This window comes from Pezoporus flaviventris, unplaced genomic scaffold (assembly GCF_033815535.1).
Source record: "Pezoporus flaviventris isolate CSIRO_AGI_PZ_B2104156 unplaced genomic scaffold, CSIRO_AGI_Pfla_v1 ptg000002l, whole genome shotgun sequence".
In the NCBI taxonomy this organism is placed as follows: domain Eukaryota; kingdom Metazoa; phylum Chordata; class Aves; order Psittaciformes; family Psittacidae; genus Pezoporus; species Pezoporus flaviventris.
This window is the reverse complement of record NW_026892550.1, coordinates 40,773,437-40,792,743: the sequence shown is the minus strand read 5'-3', so window position 1 is coordinate 40,792,743 and position 19,307 is coordinate 40,773,437. Positions and strand designations below refer to the sequence as shown.

The window sequence follows — 19,307 nt, the reverse complement described above, 5'->3', positions numbered from 1 at the left end:
GATGTTCTCCTGAGGTCCTTTAAAGTGCTTTGTGTGTCACTTTATTTTTTCCAATTTATTTATTTATTTTAAACGAATTTTGTTATTTAAAAGCTGCCAATCGTTATGGTCCTCTGTATTTGGATAAATTTACATAAAACTCATCTCTGCTACATGTAGTTGTTTAAAAATAAGTCCCACTGTATTCAGTAACTGATATATTTGTTAGCACAAGATTGATTTTCATATAGTGGGATATTGAGTCTTATTTTATATAGCTAGTGGACAACATGGGAAAAATAACATGCTGCCTCAGAACAATTCGAGATTCTCCTCAGCATTACCAATAAAAAGACAAGGAAAAGCCCTAGGAACTGGCATGCTCTGCAACAAAAGATGTGAATGTTTGCGAAATGAATGTGAAAATGGGTAGAACAGATTTAATACAAGCTTCCAACTGTTGGCTATAAATATTGAAAAGGCAATTACATATTTTTAATGGTGGGTAACTTAAGTGCCTTTCATAATTATGGACTCTGCAGTCAGTAGGAGAGATCTTTTGTAGTGAAACCATTTTGTTTGCATTTGGATATGCGACCATCTTTTGGATTTTTGACTACAGAACTTGGGCTTTTGTGTTAAGCATTTAATTGTCTGACTTCTGAGAGTCTGGAAAGCAGAAAAGAAATGCATGGCACTACCCTGTAATTTCCTATGCTCATTAGTTTGTTCACTGACTCCTACAAGATGGCAGGCTTTAATTTCCCATCTACCGTTTCCACGTTTATCCCCATCTTATGGGATGATTCATGAATGTCTTAATTTCTTTATTCGGCTAAAAGCTTTATGACTAGCAGGATATGTTGGATCAGTTGTACTAATCTTGAGCCAGTGTTAAAAGTCTGTTAGTGTGGGTGGGTCATTGAACCTTCCCACTCATTTTTATACCTTTGAGCAGGTTCTCCTGGCAAGATTGAAAACCAAAGCCTGGTTTATTATTACAGGTGAATCTGTGAGGCATTACAGGGAAGTAGAGGTTTTAAACCCTCTTCCAATTAGAAAAAGAATCTAAAATGCAAAAATAAACATGTAATGTGAGTGTAAAATATAATTTTCTTTTGAGGGAGTTTTTTTTTTTTCTTTTAAATTCACAAAACAAAGTCTGTTTGAAAGACAGGAAGGCTGATTTAAGGATCACATTGAAACATCTTGTTTCTCTACAGCTATTTTACTGTGATCCTGTGTTGTTTCTCCAGGCTCTGACTTTAAGGCAGTAATGCAGTTGAAGTCTTTGGAGAAGCAGATTTTTGTCTGTACTGAGACAAACCAGGAAAATGGGTTTTCTCCTTTTTCTTTACAAGGTTTTGGAGTTGATCCTGATTAGCTTCATGTGCAGATACTTCAGTTCCAGACTAAAATTGCTTGTTCCTCCTGTTTCTAATGAAGTTTTAAAATTCCACCCATAACCCAGCACAAATGTCCCTATCCCCTTCCCACAGTGGAGCTAAAAATAATGATTTGTGTGTGTCAGCAAGTCTTAACAAGATCGATACAAGCTGAAGCAGAGGATGGAAGACTTGGATTGGTTTGGTAACCTGTAAATTCCCCTTCTGATGAAGGCTGATTCCGAAGCAACTAAATGCTTGGTTACTGTGGAGTAATGTTTTGTCATGAATTTCCTGAAATATAATGCATGTTAGTCAAGACGAATTCATATAGGTTTAAGATGGTATTTTTTTTCAGAACCTTAGTGGCCACTAATACATTTGGCTGAAGTTCAGGTAACCAGTTTGGCGTTTGAGGACTTGAACAGGCCTTCAGGTTCAAAAATTGCCTTTAAATCCTAGTTATCTATTTGGAGTATGAGTAAGAAGGTATTTGTTTTTAGAAACTCCTCAGTTCCAAATTGTCTCAACATTTTCATGGAAAGCTGCGGTTTTGAGGTAAGCCAAGCCTGGAACAGGAAGTTGATGGAAAGGTAGACTAGGCTAGTGGATGGCAAACTGGCGATAGCAAAGCTACTCTACTACAATAGTTGTCTTCCTACCCATGTACCTGGCCTTGCTCCCCACCTGTCTTGAACATTACTCGTTATTGCTTCCCACCCTTTCACTTCTTACATTTTTCATGTGCCAGGCAAAAGGAAGCAATGATAATGGCAACGTGGTGTGATAGATGGTGCCTATCAGAACAACTCTGCTGAGCTGAGTCCTCTTGAATCTGTGTCATGAATTTTGAGTTTCCAGGCTTGCAGCTTGTCTAGGAGCTGATGGTTTTTCTCCTTGGGAAAGGGAGGGCTGTGTTGGGATGGGTGGTGACTGGATAGGTCTGGCTTGCCCTTGGCAGGAAAACAGGAGTTCCACAGCAGTAGAGAAGAGCAAATCACATCTGAAATTGCTAAGTGTTGTTGATGAACAGGATAGGAACTTCTTCAACCCTTCCATGAGATCATTAGAAAGGGTTGATTCTGAAAGTTTTCTGTCATTTCTAAAAAATGCCAAGCTTGGCTAAAGGAAATACCAGTTGATAGTATGCAAAACTGACAGACCTAGCTTTACACCTTAGACTATGCTTAGAAACTGAATGTATTAAGATTTGGGAGTTTTTTCTGTGTTCTGGAATGAGCTTCTAGTCTTTGATAGCTTACAGTTTTTTATGTGCTACAAAATAGGCTGATTTAAAGGAAATAGTTGTTTCAGGTAAATTTACAAAAGTGTATTACATAATCTGTATTCATCCTTAAAATATGGCCCATGGGATTTCATTCATAGAAGTACCAATTTGGGTCATTTGACATGTAATTTCACATGCTTAAATATTTCATATATATCTGTGTAGCTGCCAGTTCAGCATTGAGTCAATAAATAGTTTCCTATATACTTTGCCTTAGTGTTGTTAAGCCACAGATCTGTATGTAAACTGGTAAGAATGGCTTGCAGGAAAATGTTGTGGTAGCTTACAGTGAAGTTAGAAAGAATAATTTATCTTAAATTATAATGTTAATAGGTTGGATTCTGGCAGGATTCCTGTGTGGCAGCACCCTCCACCCGAACATGAAGGTGCTGATGTGAGAAAAAGAATGTCAAAAATTTGTAGTACATGACAAATACTTCATTTTAATCTCTTCAACAAATTAGCCTTAGTATGGCTCACTGATAAGTCTGCACATACCTGGGCATGCTCCTGCACAGCAGTTGAGAGTTTGCTTTGTTGTTGTTTTCTCAGTGCTGGGAAACTGGAGGTGAAGATGAATACTTCATGTGTGCGTGGCAGGGATTTTGGTATCTGCAATACTGGATTTATTTGTCATAGTCTAAGTCAGTTTTTGTGGTTTTGCTGCTGTCCTTTCGCAGGTTAATATTTGCAAGTTGAGAGCGCACCCCTGGGGCAAAGTATTGCCTTGGGAGATAGGTCTGACTGGTATAACTGACATAGCTTCCCTCCCGTCCCCCCCCTTGCTGCCCTGCCTTTCCTTTGGAGGTTGCTGTCTCTGAAAGCAGTAACTTGCATGTCTCCCGAGTTGCTGTTGATGACAGCCTGGCATATTAGTGTGAATCAGATGTGAACAAACCCACACGGGAGCAGGCACAGCTCTTCTGAGGACACACAAATTTCTGTTTAAGCCAGATGAGATTGATGTTGCTGTAGTCCAGTCTCTTTCTTTTGGCGATGCGGGCATTGCTTTGGCCTTAGTGCAGGCAGCCAGATGGACAGGTGCTAAATCAATGCTAGAGGATAAAAAAAGAAAATATAAATGCTTGGTACAGCTTCCTAAGTGGCTGAGAGTCAAATTATTTCAGTTGCTGTATATGAGAAGAAAAGGATTTAAAAAGGATACTGTGGCCACAAGGAAAGAGAGGCAGGACTTCAGCAGCCTGGGTTTGGATTGTGGCTTCATTGCTCACTAGGAAGAAAAAAATGCCATTGTTGTTCTTAGTATATTATGATTTGGGGCAAAAAACATTAAAATACTTGATGAGAAAAGGGAGGTTTCACTTGGAGCTAACTGTTTAGTCAGCCATATAGAAATGACAAATGCCTCCCTTTCTGCCAGCGGTTTCACGGTCTGTTTAAACCCATCAAGGACTTTAAGGTCCCACCTTCTCCCCATTGCATGAGCTGTTACCTCCATGACCCTGATGCTGGACCTCATGGGTCAGATGCTGCCAACAGAGAGGCTTGAAGTTTGGTCCCTGTGAGCAGGTATTTGTCCTGGGGCCAGGGAAGGTGGCAGGGGCGCAGCGGGGAGGGACAGGGTGGGACCTCCTGTTTTCACAGCAGTGAAACCTGGGCTTGGGCTGGTGTCTGGAGCTGCCAGGCGTGGTGAGGAGTGGCTGTGGACCACCTCTTCACCCAGCCTTGTGCCACTGATGGGTGGCTGCAGGGGACGTAAAGAATGAGTTAGTTACCAAAGATCAGCCTTTCAAAACCTGCTTTAGACTCAGCAGGCAGATCTTTTTGAGCCTAAGGTGAATATTAGCTGCTTTGAAAAGGTCCTTTTTTTCATCCTCCAAGGCAGTGAATTAAAGAATTAGCTTGTATTTTATTTTTACCCTTTGATTTATAATACACCAAACTATTGTAAGATGAAAGCTTCTCTTCACTTGTTTGCTGCTTCACAGAAATGAGTGAATTTCTGAGAGAGCAGTGAATTTCTCAGCTCAGCATTTTGCTTTTTAACTGTGGCAAGGATGAATAGTTGAATTAGGCCTGTAGTTTCACACCTTAATGCAAACCAGGACTGAAACCAGTGTAAGTCTGCGATTTTTAGAGGCTTAACTTTTTCAGTCCAAAGAAGTAAATTTTCACATTTCTATCACTTTATTAAAGTAAAAAAATTCTTCATTAAGCTAGTATGAATTTGAGGCCAACATTCTGGTTTGTGTTTGTCTGGTTTGTGCAACTGGCATTGCCAAATACGTTTGAAGCACAAATGAAATGGATAGCAATGTCTGGGCATAAATACTCAGACTTTTATTAGACTGGAGAGCAGAGGTAAGGTTGCAGACCTATGTGTTTCTGCAGCTCTAATTGAAGTTGAGCTGTGTTAAAACTTGAGTCTCTCCATCTTGTTTCAAAGTACAGTTGAAACTTTAAACTGGGGCAGCTGACACCACAGAAACAAACAAATTAAGAAATAACAGTGAATTAAACAAATTTCAGGCTGCTTCATACACAGCAACCCAAGCATACGACTCTGGCTGCAGGACAAATTTAAGCGTAGATTAGATTTCAGTCTTCTAGCCTTAATTTAAATGAAAACATGCTTTGAAACCTGCACTAATTATTTGTGCTTTGCATTTAATTTTTGGTTCTGGAGTTTCCATTGAGATGTTTTTTCAATCTGTTGCCACAGCCTATGGGTAGAACTTGATTCTTGTAGCAAGACCAGCTACTTTGCATTGCTTTTGGTAAATTTATTGGGTTTTTAAGTTCTGCTAGTTGGATAGAACAAGAAAGCAAGAAGCTGGTGGTTCCTCTGTGCTTTTGTATAAATAGTCCTTCCCGGAGCAGAACATTTAACCAGCTGTAGCATGAGGTTTAGCTTTGTTCCTCTTGACATTCATAAACTGTTATAAAGTTGTATTTTAAAGGATAAAGGGAAAAACTAAAGAATAGCTCTCTGAAGTTCTGATGTCTCAGTCTGCCACCTTGTGGCAATTTGAGTCCACGTGTTGAGTACAAAACCCCATCAAACTGCTGCTATCACTTGCATGCTTTTATGTACTCCTTGGATTAGTTAGAGGCAGCTTTCAGGAACACTGCGTGCTAGCAGAAATGTTTGTGTAAGTCATAATGCGGTTGAATTTGCTCAGCTAGCTGGCATAAATCCCACAGACAGGCCATATCCTTCTCAAAAGGCAAACTTCTTTTCCTGAGAATTTCAAAAGTGTAGCTTTTTGTCAAGTGGATAGAATATCAAAATTAACAAACTGTCATAGCTTACATGCCTTAGTTTTATGTGTGTGTGTTATTTTTGCGAAATAGCTTTCATTAAACCATCATTTCAAGCATTTGGAATCTTCAGGATTTTACAACATTTGGGGCAAATATTTCGGAAGGACTCTCACATTCCATTAATTCACTTGTAATTAAGAAATTGAAAAAGCTACTTATGTTTGATATTGAGTGCTTGTTAAGTAAGCAAAGCATAGGTTTTCCTGAGATAAACGGAACACAGTGGTGACCTAATGACGATGACTTGATACTATGATTACTTTTCATCAAATCGCTTTCCTGCTCTTCAGTGCTACAGACTGACAAGAAGCATGCATTGTCTACTGACAATGTATGAAAACATATTCAGCTCTTTTGACTGTCACTCTAGTTTTCTGTACATTGCAGTGTTACAGAGAATTTAACTGAAAGGAATAATGCTGGTTGTTACTTACATTTCAGTGCCATACTTTTGATGCTAGGGGGTGCTGTTCCCTGCTAGACACCTTCTCGAAAGATACGGCTTAAAGAACGGCCTGCAGCACTTTTCAGGAACAGCCAGTGCACATCAGCTGCAATGATTTTGTTTTGGTAGGACCCCATTGTCTGGGCTCTTGTTTTCTTGCTGCTTTTTTTTTGCAAACCAAAGTCCCCACTTTAATTTTCTCTGTGATAAGATGTCTTCAAATTTATCATCCCAGTGTGGGTGCAGCCAGTAACCCTGATGGAAGCAGTGGCAGAGCTGTACTTTGGTTTGGGTTTTTAAAATTTTTTTTTTCTCTTACCTTCTGTTTTTTTCAGATCTCTCTGGATTTCTTTCTTTAAAAGATTTTTTGCTTTTTTTTTTAACTCAAGTATCTCCACTACCTGCAGTTCCTGTTGTGGACACCTGTGGAATGTTGTGTTTGCCAGTATTTGATAAGTATGCTTGTATTCTGAATAAAGATTATTTTTTAAGAAGTGGTCACTAATGTTACCTTGCCAATTGCTTGTGAAACTGGTCAGAATGACTCCCTTCAGTGATTTCATGCGTCCTGCCTGTTCTGTGTCAGTTCAGCTGCATTTCTCTAGAGCACTCATAACCTGTGTTCTTGATGGCTTTGTACATCTGCAAGGTTGGTCACTAGGTTTTGGAAACCAGATGTTCATGGGCGCCTTTTACGACGCACTTCCACTTTTAGGTCTGTGAATCCCTGTAACCCAGCATCCTTAATGGTTCTTCATCCGTCTGTGAAACCTTCACTGCAGCTAAAGCTGCCGTGCAAGCTAGTGGCAGAAGGTTACTCTCCTAGTCTTCTGTCTGCTTGTTGGAAATGAATTACAGTAGTACCTTGTGGCCAGACCTTTTCCACGTAATCCACTGCTATAGGGATCTGATCCTCAGTGATCCACACCCAGCTTCCCATGGCAGCTGATGGCTTGTGCCTCACAGTCTGGCACGTCTGGTGAGCAGCAGCGGTGCATGGGGTCTGTTGGGGTGCATCTTCCCTGATGCTGCTCCTGGGAGCCTCTGCTCACCCCCAGCCTGTGTGACAAATGAGCAGGTCACGGACTGTGGCAGATGAGTCCTTTCGCATGCTTTCATTAGTATTTAACAAAAAAGGGGATGTGTGCATGTAGAGTGCATGGGCAGAAGGCAAGCAACTACTGTATTTTCTCTTCTAAGCCTTCTGTGTGCAAGTTCCCTCCATCCCAAACCATGCATAGTTACTTTTATCCTCGATGTGTCCTCTGCTCCTCACAGGAGGACCAAAGCCTCCAGAGAGCAAGGGCACAGAAGGACCAGAATAGAAGTGCAATCAGTGTTTTGGCTTGTGCTTTTCTTCTACTTTTCAAACTGAGTATTTGTGTTTTTTTTCAGTGCAAGTGAAAGATGTTCTTTTCAATACTGAATGAAAGACACCTATTTAGTCTTAACCATTGAGTGTAACTCCTGGTATCTTTTCTGAGCTGTATCATGATTTAAACAAGCACAGTATTTAACTAGATTTTATTTTTATTTTTCTTACTTAAATTCAAGTTCTCTGTGCAACTCCATTCCTAACATTTTTGCCCAAATACCACATCTAGCATCGTTTCATTGTGTCTGAAAACAGTATTTCTGTACTTCATGATCAATTTTATATATGCAAATATTTCCCAATGACCAAATCTTTTTAAATTTATAGCTTTGATATATTCCATTACTTGAAAACATGAATTACCGGTATTATTTAATATATTCATCAATGATTTAGATGAGGGAATTGAGTGTACTATCAGCAAGTTTGCTGATGACACTAAGCTGGGAGGAGTGGCTGATACGCCAGAAGGCTGTGCTGCCATCCAGCGAGACCTGGATAGGCTGGAGAGTTGGGCAGGGAGTAACTTGATGAAATATAACAAGGGAAAGTGTAGAGTCCTGCATCTGGGCAGGAACAACCCCAGGTTCCAGTATAGGTTGGGGAACGACCTGCTAGAGAGCAGTGTAGGGGAGAGGGACCTGGGGGTCCTAGTGGACGACAGGATGACCATGAGCCAACACTGTGCCCTTGTGGCTAAGAAGGCCAATGGCATCCTGGGGTGTATTAGAAGGGCGGTGGTTAGTAGGTCGAGAGAGGTCCTCCTTCCCCTCTACTCTGCCCTGGTGAGACCGCATCTGGAGTATTGTGTCCAGTTCTGGGCCCCTCAGTTCAAGAAGGACAGGGAGCTGCTGGAGAGAGTCCAGCGCAGGGCAACGAAGATGATTAAGGGAGTGGAACATCTCCCTTATGAGGAAAGACTGAGGGAGCTGGGTCTCTATAGCTTGGAGAAGAGGAGACTGAGGGGTGACCTTATAAGTGTCTATAAATATATAAAGGGGGAGTGTCACGAGGATGGAGCCAGGCTCTACTCAGTGGCAAACAATGATAGGACAAGGGGTAATGGGTACAAACTGGAACACAAGAGGTTCCACTTAAACTTGAGAAGAAACTTCTTCTCAGTGAGGGTGACGGAACACTGGAACAGGCTGCCCAGGGAGGTTGTGGAGTCTCCTTCCCTGGAGACATTCAAAACCCGCCTGGACGCATTCCTGTGTAACATTATCTAGGTGTTCCTGCTCCGGCAGGGGGATTGGACTAGATGATCTTTCGAGGTCCCTTCCAATCTCTAACATACTGTGATACTGTGAAAACATCATCTTACTGTAGGTTATGAGAGTGGTATTGTTACTGAGAGTGCTGTTAGCTTATTCTCAACTTTGTCAGCATCGACTACTGGTTGCAAGCTACTGCTCTGATTTTCAGTGAATTAGGGATAATACATTGTCTCTTAACTAGCAAGTTTTAAAAAACTGATGATGAAACAGCATGAAATCCATAAGCAAAAGTGGAATCACTCTAGAAGTTGTGGGCTCTACTGAAGTTTTCTCTTAAGTGCTGTATAACATTAGCAAAGCCTCTAGACTGACATTAGTGTTTCCATAGCCGCATCTTAGGAAGTTTTAGTCTTGGGTGTTGTTTTCATGTCTTTATTAATGTTGTTTTGTGAGGTGGATATTGGAAGCTTGCAATGGTTGAATGTAACACTTCATGGAACCATGATTGTCTTTATGATTTTCTTATTATCTCATGCCAAGAATTTTCTGTTCATGCCAACTTTTCTTCTTGGTGAAGCTTGTGGTTTACCTTCTATTTGAAGAGGATACAATTTTATAAATGTTTATGTAAATGTGGTATTTTGTTAGACTATTTTGTACTTCTTTTCTTCTGAACATGAAAAGACAAGTTTCTATGAGTTTGCTTTATAAAATAAGGTTTTTGGGTATGTTGGCATTGAGAAGCAGGACAGTGGTAGTTGCAAAGTAGCTCACTGGAATTATGGACCAGGCTTGTTTCCTGGATGTAATGACAGCAAAAGCAGAAAGGTTTCTATGTTTGTATTTTCTGATGTGGACATACCATCATTCTTCTCAATGTCAGGTTCCAAAGTAGAATCAGAGGTATTCCTGCAACTTGTCTTTAATCTCTTGTAAATGTGTTATTTCAAATATTTCTGCTGCCCCTATTAGGAGAGCTCTGAATGCTCTGCAGAAACTATTTTAACAGCCTGTACCAAATTGAGAATCCTAATAATGTTTTCTTTATGTTTGTAGGATTTGGAGATCGTATATTCCTATTTACATGGAATGGAAGCTTTGTCTAATCTGAGGGAGCATCAGCTAAGGTATGGTACTTTATCACTGAATGCACGCGCACATATATGTATATTAATGCACTAACAAATCAAAGGAACAGTAGCTTTGGTAACTATGCACTACTCTTGTGTATGCTACCTCAAACTGAAAAGCTGGCTATCACTGCATCAAATTCTTCCGTTCTTTATTGTCCTAAGACTTTGTCCTTGTATGTGTGCATATGTGTATGCTTATTTGTTTCTTTTGATTTCTATTGTGGATGTGTTTTTTTTTTCCAAACTTCTGGGCTAGAAGTAAATGCTTTACATAAAGGGTACAAGTTCCAATCCTGAATGAAAGTCCATACATAGTCCAAATTGTTTATGTAACATAATAATCGCAAGAACAGGGTCTGTTATTCAGCTTCTGTGCAGTTTATATTTGCTTTCATGTGGATGTTTTGACAAATTATGTATACAAATGATACTTAGTAAAAGATTACTAATAAATGTCACCACTTTGTTTAATTGAAATGCTTCATAAATTGAAGTAAGAACTTCCAGATGGACTTCCTGGTTTTTTGTAAAGACTTGTGTTTGCTTGATTTTTAAGTTACTGTTTCAGTTGTTGTCACGTAGACATCTACAGCAGAGGTTTCTAAGGGTACTGGGAGATTGGTGTGAGGCTGGCAGGTAGAGGAGAAGGCCAGTGCATCTCCTGTATGCTCTACAGGGAAAGAGGATGAATTACTGTTATTTTGCATCCTAGAATTTGCCAACATTTGCCACATCTGAAGATGCTGAAGGAACTTTGACTAATGCTGGTTTAGGTTCCAATTTCTGATCTCTTGCTTCGTCATTCTGTCAGAGTGCACATTCCCCAGCCAGTATTCTGTAATTTGGAGAAAATATAAGGCGAGGTTTTATTTTTCCTCAAAGTGCTCAAGACATTGCAACGTGAAATGTGAATTGTTGACTTCAAAGGAGTTTCTGTAATTACTTTTGCTTTGGAAGGAGGCCACAATCCCATTCAGTTAAAGTATTTTGTGCCATGCAATTGTATGCAAGTCTTTTAGCACATCAAGTTTTGCGTAGCTGGAGTTGAACTGATGTTAGCTTGTTTACAAAGATCAAAGTGCGCACATATGGTTGCATGGTATTTGCTTCTTGGCTTCCTGTGCAGAATGAGGTTCTTGCTGAGGAATGTGTGGAACTCATTCTCGCAGCACAGTGAATTCCTAGAAGAGAGCTTCTGTTTACAGTACCATACATGGAAAAGGCTGGGCTCTCAGCAGATGTGGGACAGACAGCTTTTATAGTACCCTTTAGGATACAACATTTCCTTTGGGGGTGGGATGCCACAAAACCCTCTGAGATGCACTAAAAACTAATGTATTAAATATAGCCTCTAGTAGTGAATAACTTAAAGCTTGCTGATGATCTCATCTTGAATTTATTAGGTTTGTTTAGGAAGCAGACAAAGATCATGTTTGAGCAAAAATCAGACACCAGTATTAACCAGAACTAATTAAATTTTTCAAGTATTTGAGGAAGCAATTTAGTTTGTACTACTTGGTCACTGTTATATGTAACTTTTAACACAAGAATTGAAACACTTGGCTACATTCTGTAAGAGGAATTTTCTCCCCTATTACTGCCCTCATAATGGGACCAAACTGGGGCAGTGTCAGTGGTCAACTTGCATGACTTTATCAAGAATGTACTTCCTTCATTCTGGATTCGAGGGGGACAAAACTTGCTTGTTAAAGTGACTCTGTTTCCTGTAACTCCTACTCTTACATGGCCTATTGCCCAGTATCGTTTCAGACCAGCAGAGCACAAACTGGCCTTCAGCAGCATTTTGATTTTTAAATCTTACTTCTAGCAGTGACTTTTCTTCTGCTATTGTCTCACCAGTAACGTCATGACCATCCCCCGTTCTGTCTCAAAATGCAGGATCAGAGAGAGATGATGAGAATCCAGGAGGTGGAAGTAGGCAGTAGCTTTTGGTGTCTGTAAAGAATTTTGTCAAGACCTGATTTTATGGCGGGGACCAGTGTCTGAATAAGAAAAGATTCTGTGGTTCAGAAAGTTTTTTTTGCTGTGCCAGGATGCAAGATGTTTCATTAAGTGAAATTGATCTACAAATCATAATACATAATTACATACAGTATAGACATTGCCTATAAGAAAGGATCTCACAGATAGTCTAAAGAGTAGATCTAAAATACGGAGACAGGGGAAAGGCCATGGTAGGTTTTTTTAAATCAAATAAGCCTGCCACTTCTAGACAGAAAAAACATTATTACTTGGGCTGAATTAATAAGCAAAATCATGAAACAAATGAGTGCTAAGGTAACTTTTATTGGAGCCTCTTGGCTATTGAAATGCATGATCTAGGAAATGATGAGAGATAGCAGTAAGAAGCCTTTTAAAAGTCGCATCAAACCCAGACCAACTCTTCCAGGCCTCAGATAAACGTTTTTGGGATTTTTGCCTGAGCAGGAATTCTTGAGCACATTTGTCTGCTTAGAATATCATTGCAGGCAACTATTCATTGGTGTGCTGAGGTTCTGATGATTGATCCTGTGAGGAATGAGAACTTCTTTCCCAAATTTAAATACAATTCCTCATTTGAATGTTCACATGAGCCTCTGAGGCAAATCTCTGTCTGACTGTCAAATAGCCTTGATGTTTGCAGCCTGTTTTAGAGCCAGAGAAAGTCCAAGGGAAGCGGGGGGGGGGTGGGGGGTGGGGGGGTGTTGTTTCCTTCCCACCCGTCTTCCCCAGCAATTTACAGGCTCCATTTCCTTAGTAGACAGAAATGGCATGTTGATTTTTTTTTTTTTTTTTTTGTCCCAAAGTAACATGTATTTCCTAATATTGGTAAGTTCTGTTATAGTTGCTGTCTGTTATGGCACATTTTTCAGGCAGACCATGAATGCAAAAGTTCTTTAATCCTCCCCTGTAGACAGAGGATTTTCCTGCAGGAAATTCTCTCCGCTTTGAACCCTCTGGGGTTTCAGCATTAAAATCTCATGGAAACTTTTTAAGTTGCTGAATTTTTGCAAAATGAGAAGCATCAGTTTACCTTGCAACATAATACCTTGTTTCATCTTATTGATAAATAGTCAGATTTATCTGACTTGAAAAAGGGAGCAGTTTTTATATCCTATTATATCTGATTAGTGTCACATATCATAGATTTCCATCCATTTTCTAAAATTCTGAATAGTTTCCTTATACAGCAACTGAATTTTGTCAGATCACTTTATAAAATGAGACCATTATCACTTTACCTATTTTCCAGACTTTTTTTTTTTTTATGGGAGCAATTACATCTAGAGTCTTAAAACAAATCTGATCTTGGATGACCTAATAAATTAAATGCTTAGATTTAATGATTTGTTCTCTTAAGTTAAAAGTCAGCTTAGCTTTAAATTGGTGGTTAGTTCCTTCAAGAGCTGGAGGCATGATGGAAATGCTGACCAACTTCAGAAAGTGAAGTCTTTGTGACACTTACAGGAATCATAATTAAAAATGACTTCTTTTCTTCTCTTTCAGACTGATGTGTGAAACTGTTAGATATGAAAGGCATGAAGCAAATGAAGTTCTATACTAGTAAGTATTTTTGCTTCCTTTTGTATAATGTTCAAAGGATTAATTCATTTCAGCTGTGCTAAGGACAGTGTTTAATGCCAACTCTCTCACCCAGCTCACAGTTGTAAACATAAACGAACCACTTTGTTTTCACTGTCAGTGCAGAAATTTGCTGGTGCCAGAGAAGGGAGCTAGGAGTGACTCTTTCTTGGTGATGTGTGTTGTGTTAATTTTTTTAACCAGTGAGCCTATATAGAATTATAGTACATGGGATGTCTTCTCATTAGAATATGTTGTCATTTAGTCTCGCTTCAATTTTGTCAAACTAGTAGCGACCAGCTTTTCGTGCCAGAAGTGCCAAATTGACATATCTAACATGGCTTATAATTAACAGGGATGGGATCTAATGTCAGCCCAGATTTACAGTAGAGATCTGAGGACTGCAATTGCTGCATTTATGAAAGCCACTTACTGAAACAAAAGGTTAATCAGACTTTCACTTACTGCCCCTAGTCATGCAGGTTTGTCTGTGTTATCTGGCATTATTTGAACATTTAATTGTACAAAGAATGCACCTGTGTGCCTTCTTTTATACATGTGTATTTTTTCCTACACTGACATCAGAAGGAAGGTGTGATTGAACAAATTTTAATGCTAAACCTTGACCATTCAGCAAAGTGAAACTAATCTCTAATGAAACCCAGTAATCATTCATGTATGGAAATTGTACAGGGTCAAAATCTATAGATAAATTCATTTAGACCAATGTAATATTCGCTCATTTTGCAGACTAATTTGCTAGTGACAATTGTGCTGGTTTGTCCTTTTCTAAGCAGGTGATTTGTGTCCATTATGTGTACTAGAATTTTTGTTTAAACCTGGTATCTTGGCTTATTCTAACTCTTGACTTAATTTAAATTACATGCTGAAAGGATCAAGGCTGCTAGTTGTGCATATACTCAAGGCAGGCAAAAGTTGCCAGGAAATAAAATGCACTAATAGAAAATTGTGAAATCTGGGTTAACTTGAAGTGCTTTTTGCAATTCTTTTGCACTGATTTCCTTTGTCACTCCTTTCATGTGACTTCATCTTCACTTTGGTTGTTTGCCTGTCATTCCTATTTACTCACTTCTTGACATTTTTTTCCCCATGATTTATTCAGTATATTTAATGGGCAGTTTAGCAGTTTCTGGATATTGATGCTAATGCAAAATGTGCTTGTTCTAGCATTTCACATTTCTGATTTAATGTTTAATGGACTAAACCTGAAAGTTGACATTGAGTTAAAAAAAAAAACCAGTATGTTGAAGCCAGAAATATATGTTCTGTTACTCTTGAGTTACAGCTTTACATTTTATTCTAATAAAAAATTTGAGATCTACTTGGTAAGAAAATCCCATGGAACCTGGAGCCTAATTTCATTGTTCTATTTTCTTAGGATAATGAACTTGGAGGAATCCTTTGTTTTGTCTCACAAATTCAACATGTGTGAAGATGTATTTCCCTAAAAAAACCCTAGAATTCCAGTTTTATAGTACACACACTGGAAAAATTCTTTGAGCGCTACAGGAGATAAGCAGTATGATAGTTTAGAATCAATCCACTCTGTTATGAGCTATAGGAAATAAACTTATAGCATACAACTTAGTGGTTTTTTTTATTGAACATGCAGCATTTATCACTTGAATCTCTTATTTTAATCATGAACGCTAAGGTGTTAAAAAGCATTACATTTGGTCTCTAAGTTACAACTTTTCCTTTTCTCCCCCCCCCATGACTTTCCTTGAAATCTGAAATTGGGTGCTAATCTTGTGTTCAATAGAAAAATCTATTAAAATAGCTGCAACTGTTGAAGCTGTTAATTGACCTGTCCTGTCATCCCTGTGGCAGAACTTAATGTCTCAATGTGGATAAGCTAAAACTTCATCCCTATGTACTAACATAAAAACTAACATAGATGCTGTTTATTTGATCAAAACTTTTTCATTGTGAAAATTTTGTGCATATCTGCCCTGTCAGCTGTACTTATAAAAAGCTGATTTTCTAATGCATGTATGAAATGCTGAAAAGAATTATCTGTGCTCTGTACAGACACAGTGTTTTTTTTTCTTCTATTTTTTAAAAGGAGTTTTTAATTTTCATAATATCTCTATGGATTTTTTTTTATGACCAAAGGGATAAAATAAATAGAGCACGTTGTTTAAAATGAGCTCATCTCATCTGCCTTTACTTTACTATCAGCGGGTGTACATGGTAGTGACAAATTCTCAAACCCTACGGCCATCTCACTGTTTAAATGGAAACTGGGTTATTAAAAGTGGCAGTTCAGCTTGAGTTATTCTTCATTTGCCAGTCGTCATACTACTTTAATTTGATGTGAAGTTAATGATAACAGGTATTAAAATCTGCCTGGAAAAATTTCTGAATTGAGTTTTACTTGACACACATACCTGATATTTTATTTGATTTTATTTTTTTTTTACCTGCTACCTTTTATTCAAATCTATTTAAAGATACCATTTAAAAAAATACTTAGTTCAGTCGCTTGAGATATATATATGTTCAGTTAAACCTCAGGTGTAAAGGGTGGGGCCAGTTCTGCGCAAGCTGCGCCTCACCTAAGAAGTCCACTGGGCTGGCTGGAAGGGCTCACTCTCACCTGTCTGTATGGATGGGTAAGGATCTAAACGGTAGGTGACAAGGTGCATGAGAAGCTGCAGATCCAACCTTGCATGCGGGCGGACCAGCACATGGGTAGCTCGAGATTGTGCAGGAGATGAAGGTCCTGGTCGGACACTTCCTGATTGCTGAAGCACCCTTTTTTCCAACCAGATTTGCGTATCCCACTTGCCCTTGGTCATCGTGCTTGCAGTAAGCGTGGTTAAAGCCCTTGCCAAATCTTTGCTCGCGAAGCCAAGCCATTAATCAATCAATATGTGCATACATATATATGTATAATCAGTGGTCCAAAGAAGAAATACGGTAATTTTTTCATATCTGCATAATAGTAATTGTTGACATTTCCAACAGTAAGTTTCTAATTAGCATTTTCTTTGGAAACCAAAGTTTTAGCAGATTTGTAGAGAGTGCGTATACCTCTTGAGAGTTGGACAAAATTTTTCAGATCAAAATTGAAATGTTTGCTATGATGGCAGAGAGGAATCTTTAGCACTAAACATTTTGCATCTAATAAAATGAATATGCCTCCTTTAAAAGAAGCACCCCCTTTTTTCTCTTACACTGTCATGCAGGGGCTGTATGTGATTCCTGTCTCTGTGCATCAGTGGTGTTTGTCTTACTATTTCTGTAAGAAAGTCTTGTATGTCCTTAAGCTTCTCTTACTTTCTTTTCTAAAGATACTGGATTTGGCATTAAAAATTTTAGGTTTTGATGACCTGCTGTCCAGAGTAATTCGGTAATAAAGTTTCATGTGTTTCTGAATGCCATGATGTAGCACAACATGTTTTTGTGACTGCATTCCTTTTAGTTTCTGAGCAGCTGAACCTGGAACCAACTTCGTTGTTGTTTATAACATAGTTTTTTTGTGTGGTTTTTTTTTTTGGTGGTTTTCTTTTTTTTTGTGTTTTTTGTTTTGTTTTGTTTTTTTTAAGACAAAGCAAACTCCAACTCAGGTTATTGTGAAGTAAAGTGTGGTTTAGATTTTGGAGTTCCTTCTAATAAAAGCCTGATAGGATATATAGTTCTACCTCCCACATGTTCTTAATGAGAAGATTGCAAGATGTGTATTTTGGATTTAAGCTCTTACCAGTAATAAATTTCTCAATCTGTAGCACTGTAACTCGTTTTGATTGCATTGATTCTTAGAAAAGGACAAGTGTTTAAAGAATAATTAGTTATCTCTTGGACATCTTGAAGTGAATCGTAGTGTTAGTGTCTATGGCTGGAAAAAGCTCTTGTCTAACATCAACATGTTTGTGTGCTTTTATTTCATTCAGTTGCACAGTGTTCAGTGCTTTAATGAAATTCAGTGCTTTCAGAGGACTGTATTTAAAAAAAAAAAAAGTTGTACATATAAACTGGAGATTGGAGAGGAAAAAGTTCAGTGTAAAATAAGATTTATTCCTACAGAGAATGTCCACAGCTGAATTGAGAAATCGTAATACCTGTAGTTTCCAAATTACTGGCTATGATAGGCAGGATGTGTAACAAATAGATGTATTTGTACAATTATGTTTTGTTTTGCCTTTTTTCCCCATTCCCTGCTTGTCATACAATCTGATGAAAAACTTCCACCCGTGTTAAGACTGTAGTGCTTGTATGGGGATGGGTGGTGAGGAGAGAATAGGTGATGAGAAGTGGAGAAGGCTGTAAAAAGGATAAAGATAGATAATTTCAGCTGGTCTTCTTTTATGTGTCCAAGTTTAGAACTAAATTCTTGGGCCTCGTAGCTGTAATATCACTATTCAGTCTTAGCCAAGGTTTCTGAATTACATCGCCATAGCAAATCACAAGACCCAAACCCATTTGGTTTGGGCTATCCATGTGGCCTGCTCCAGAGCTGGCTTGTCCCAGCTGTCAAAGCCTGAAGCGAAATCTGGAAAGGAAATAAGGGAATATGACTTTTTGGGTGCTACTCAGATGCTTACAGTTCTCCTAGATGAAAATGTTAGTGCCTTTTGTGAGCTAGAGTAGAATGTCTGAAAAATGCTGGAGGGCATCAGCTTTGCATAGCTTTGGGACATTTTGCATTAAAGGATTACCTAAAGGCACTGGGGAAGTGGGCCTGGGACAGCGATTGGCAGGGTCCTTGCAGAGCTTCCTCAGGAGGATGCTCTTTCCAGGAAGGAGATGTGCTCTCATAAGTGCAGATATTGTGTATTATACAAAGTCAAGTAGGCATTTTGGATGTAGCTGTAAAGCATCTGGGTGTGTCTATGACTAAGCTGTAGTTTTATTTGCAGCTTCAGGTCTATGCAATTAATGTACAGTAGTTCTGCACAAGGACAGGTGAGAAGTAGATCTATCTATGAGTAGTCTTTAAGAATGGGTATCTAAGGGTCAAACTTTAAGTCCTATAATAAATATGACATTTAGTGAATTCAGTGTTCTTTCACAGTAGAATATTGCCCTGAACACCCGTAGGAAGATAGGAGCAGTTCATACAAAACAACAAATAGTGATGCCAAAGTTGCTGCACATTTCTGCATCGCCTGGTTTAACTGTGCAATGAAATGTGGCAAAAATGAGCTAAAAGATTCTTCTTCGGCTCTGCTGAGACCACTTCGCTGAAATTTGTCTTATGATGCATACATTTGTGTTGTGAAGAAGTGCTTTTATGTTCTGTATGTGCTCAAGAAGTTCTATGATGGTGGTATCATAAAAACAAGTTATTCGATATGGATACAATATATGCGATCTATAGGTATATATGTTTGTATCTTATAGACGTAAAACTTAAAACCTAAAACACTACAGAAAGGAATTGATATAAGAGTGTCTGAAGATCAAGCTGATGTTTCCACTAGTGATGTTCGGAGTTATCAGTAAAATTATTCTCTTGTGTGCTTTAATACTTTCAATCAGAATTTCTGTGTTTTAGACAGAATACATCTGTTTGTGGAGATTTGGGTCACATTTTTATATTTACTGTCCTTGTTTACTGGATGCTTTTGATTTCAGAGAGCCCTTATAAAAGA

At 38.7% G+C, this 19,307-nt stretch overlaps 1 protein-coding gene across 5 annotated transcripts in view; it reads left to right on the top strand.

Moving 5' to 3' along the window:
- RAPGEF2 (Rap guanine nucleotide exchange factor 2) overlaps positions 1-19,307 on the top strand; it is a 195,604-nt gene that overhangs the window by 49,923 nt on the left and 126,374 nt on the right. For all 5 annotated transcript variants that reach the window (XM_061475731.1, XM_061475722.1, XM_061475706.1 and 2 more), the window contains exons 2-3: positions 10,031-10,101; positions 13,615-13,671. In XM_061475731.1, coding sequence (XP_061331715.1) covers positions 10,031-10,101; positions 13,615-13,671 — 128 coding nt within the window. The remainder of the gene's footprint in view (positions 1-10,030; positions 10,102-13,614; positions 13,672-19,307) is intronic.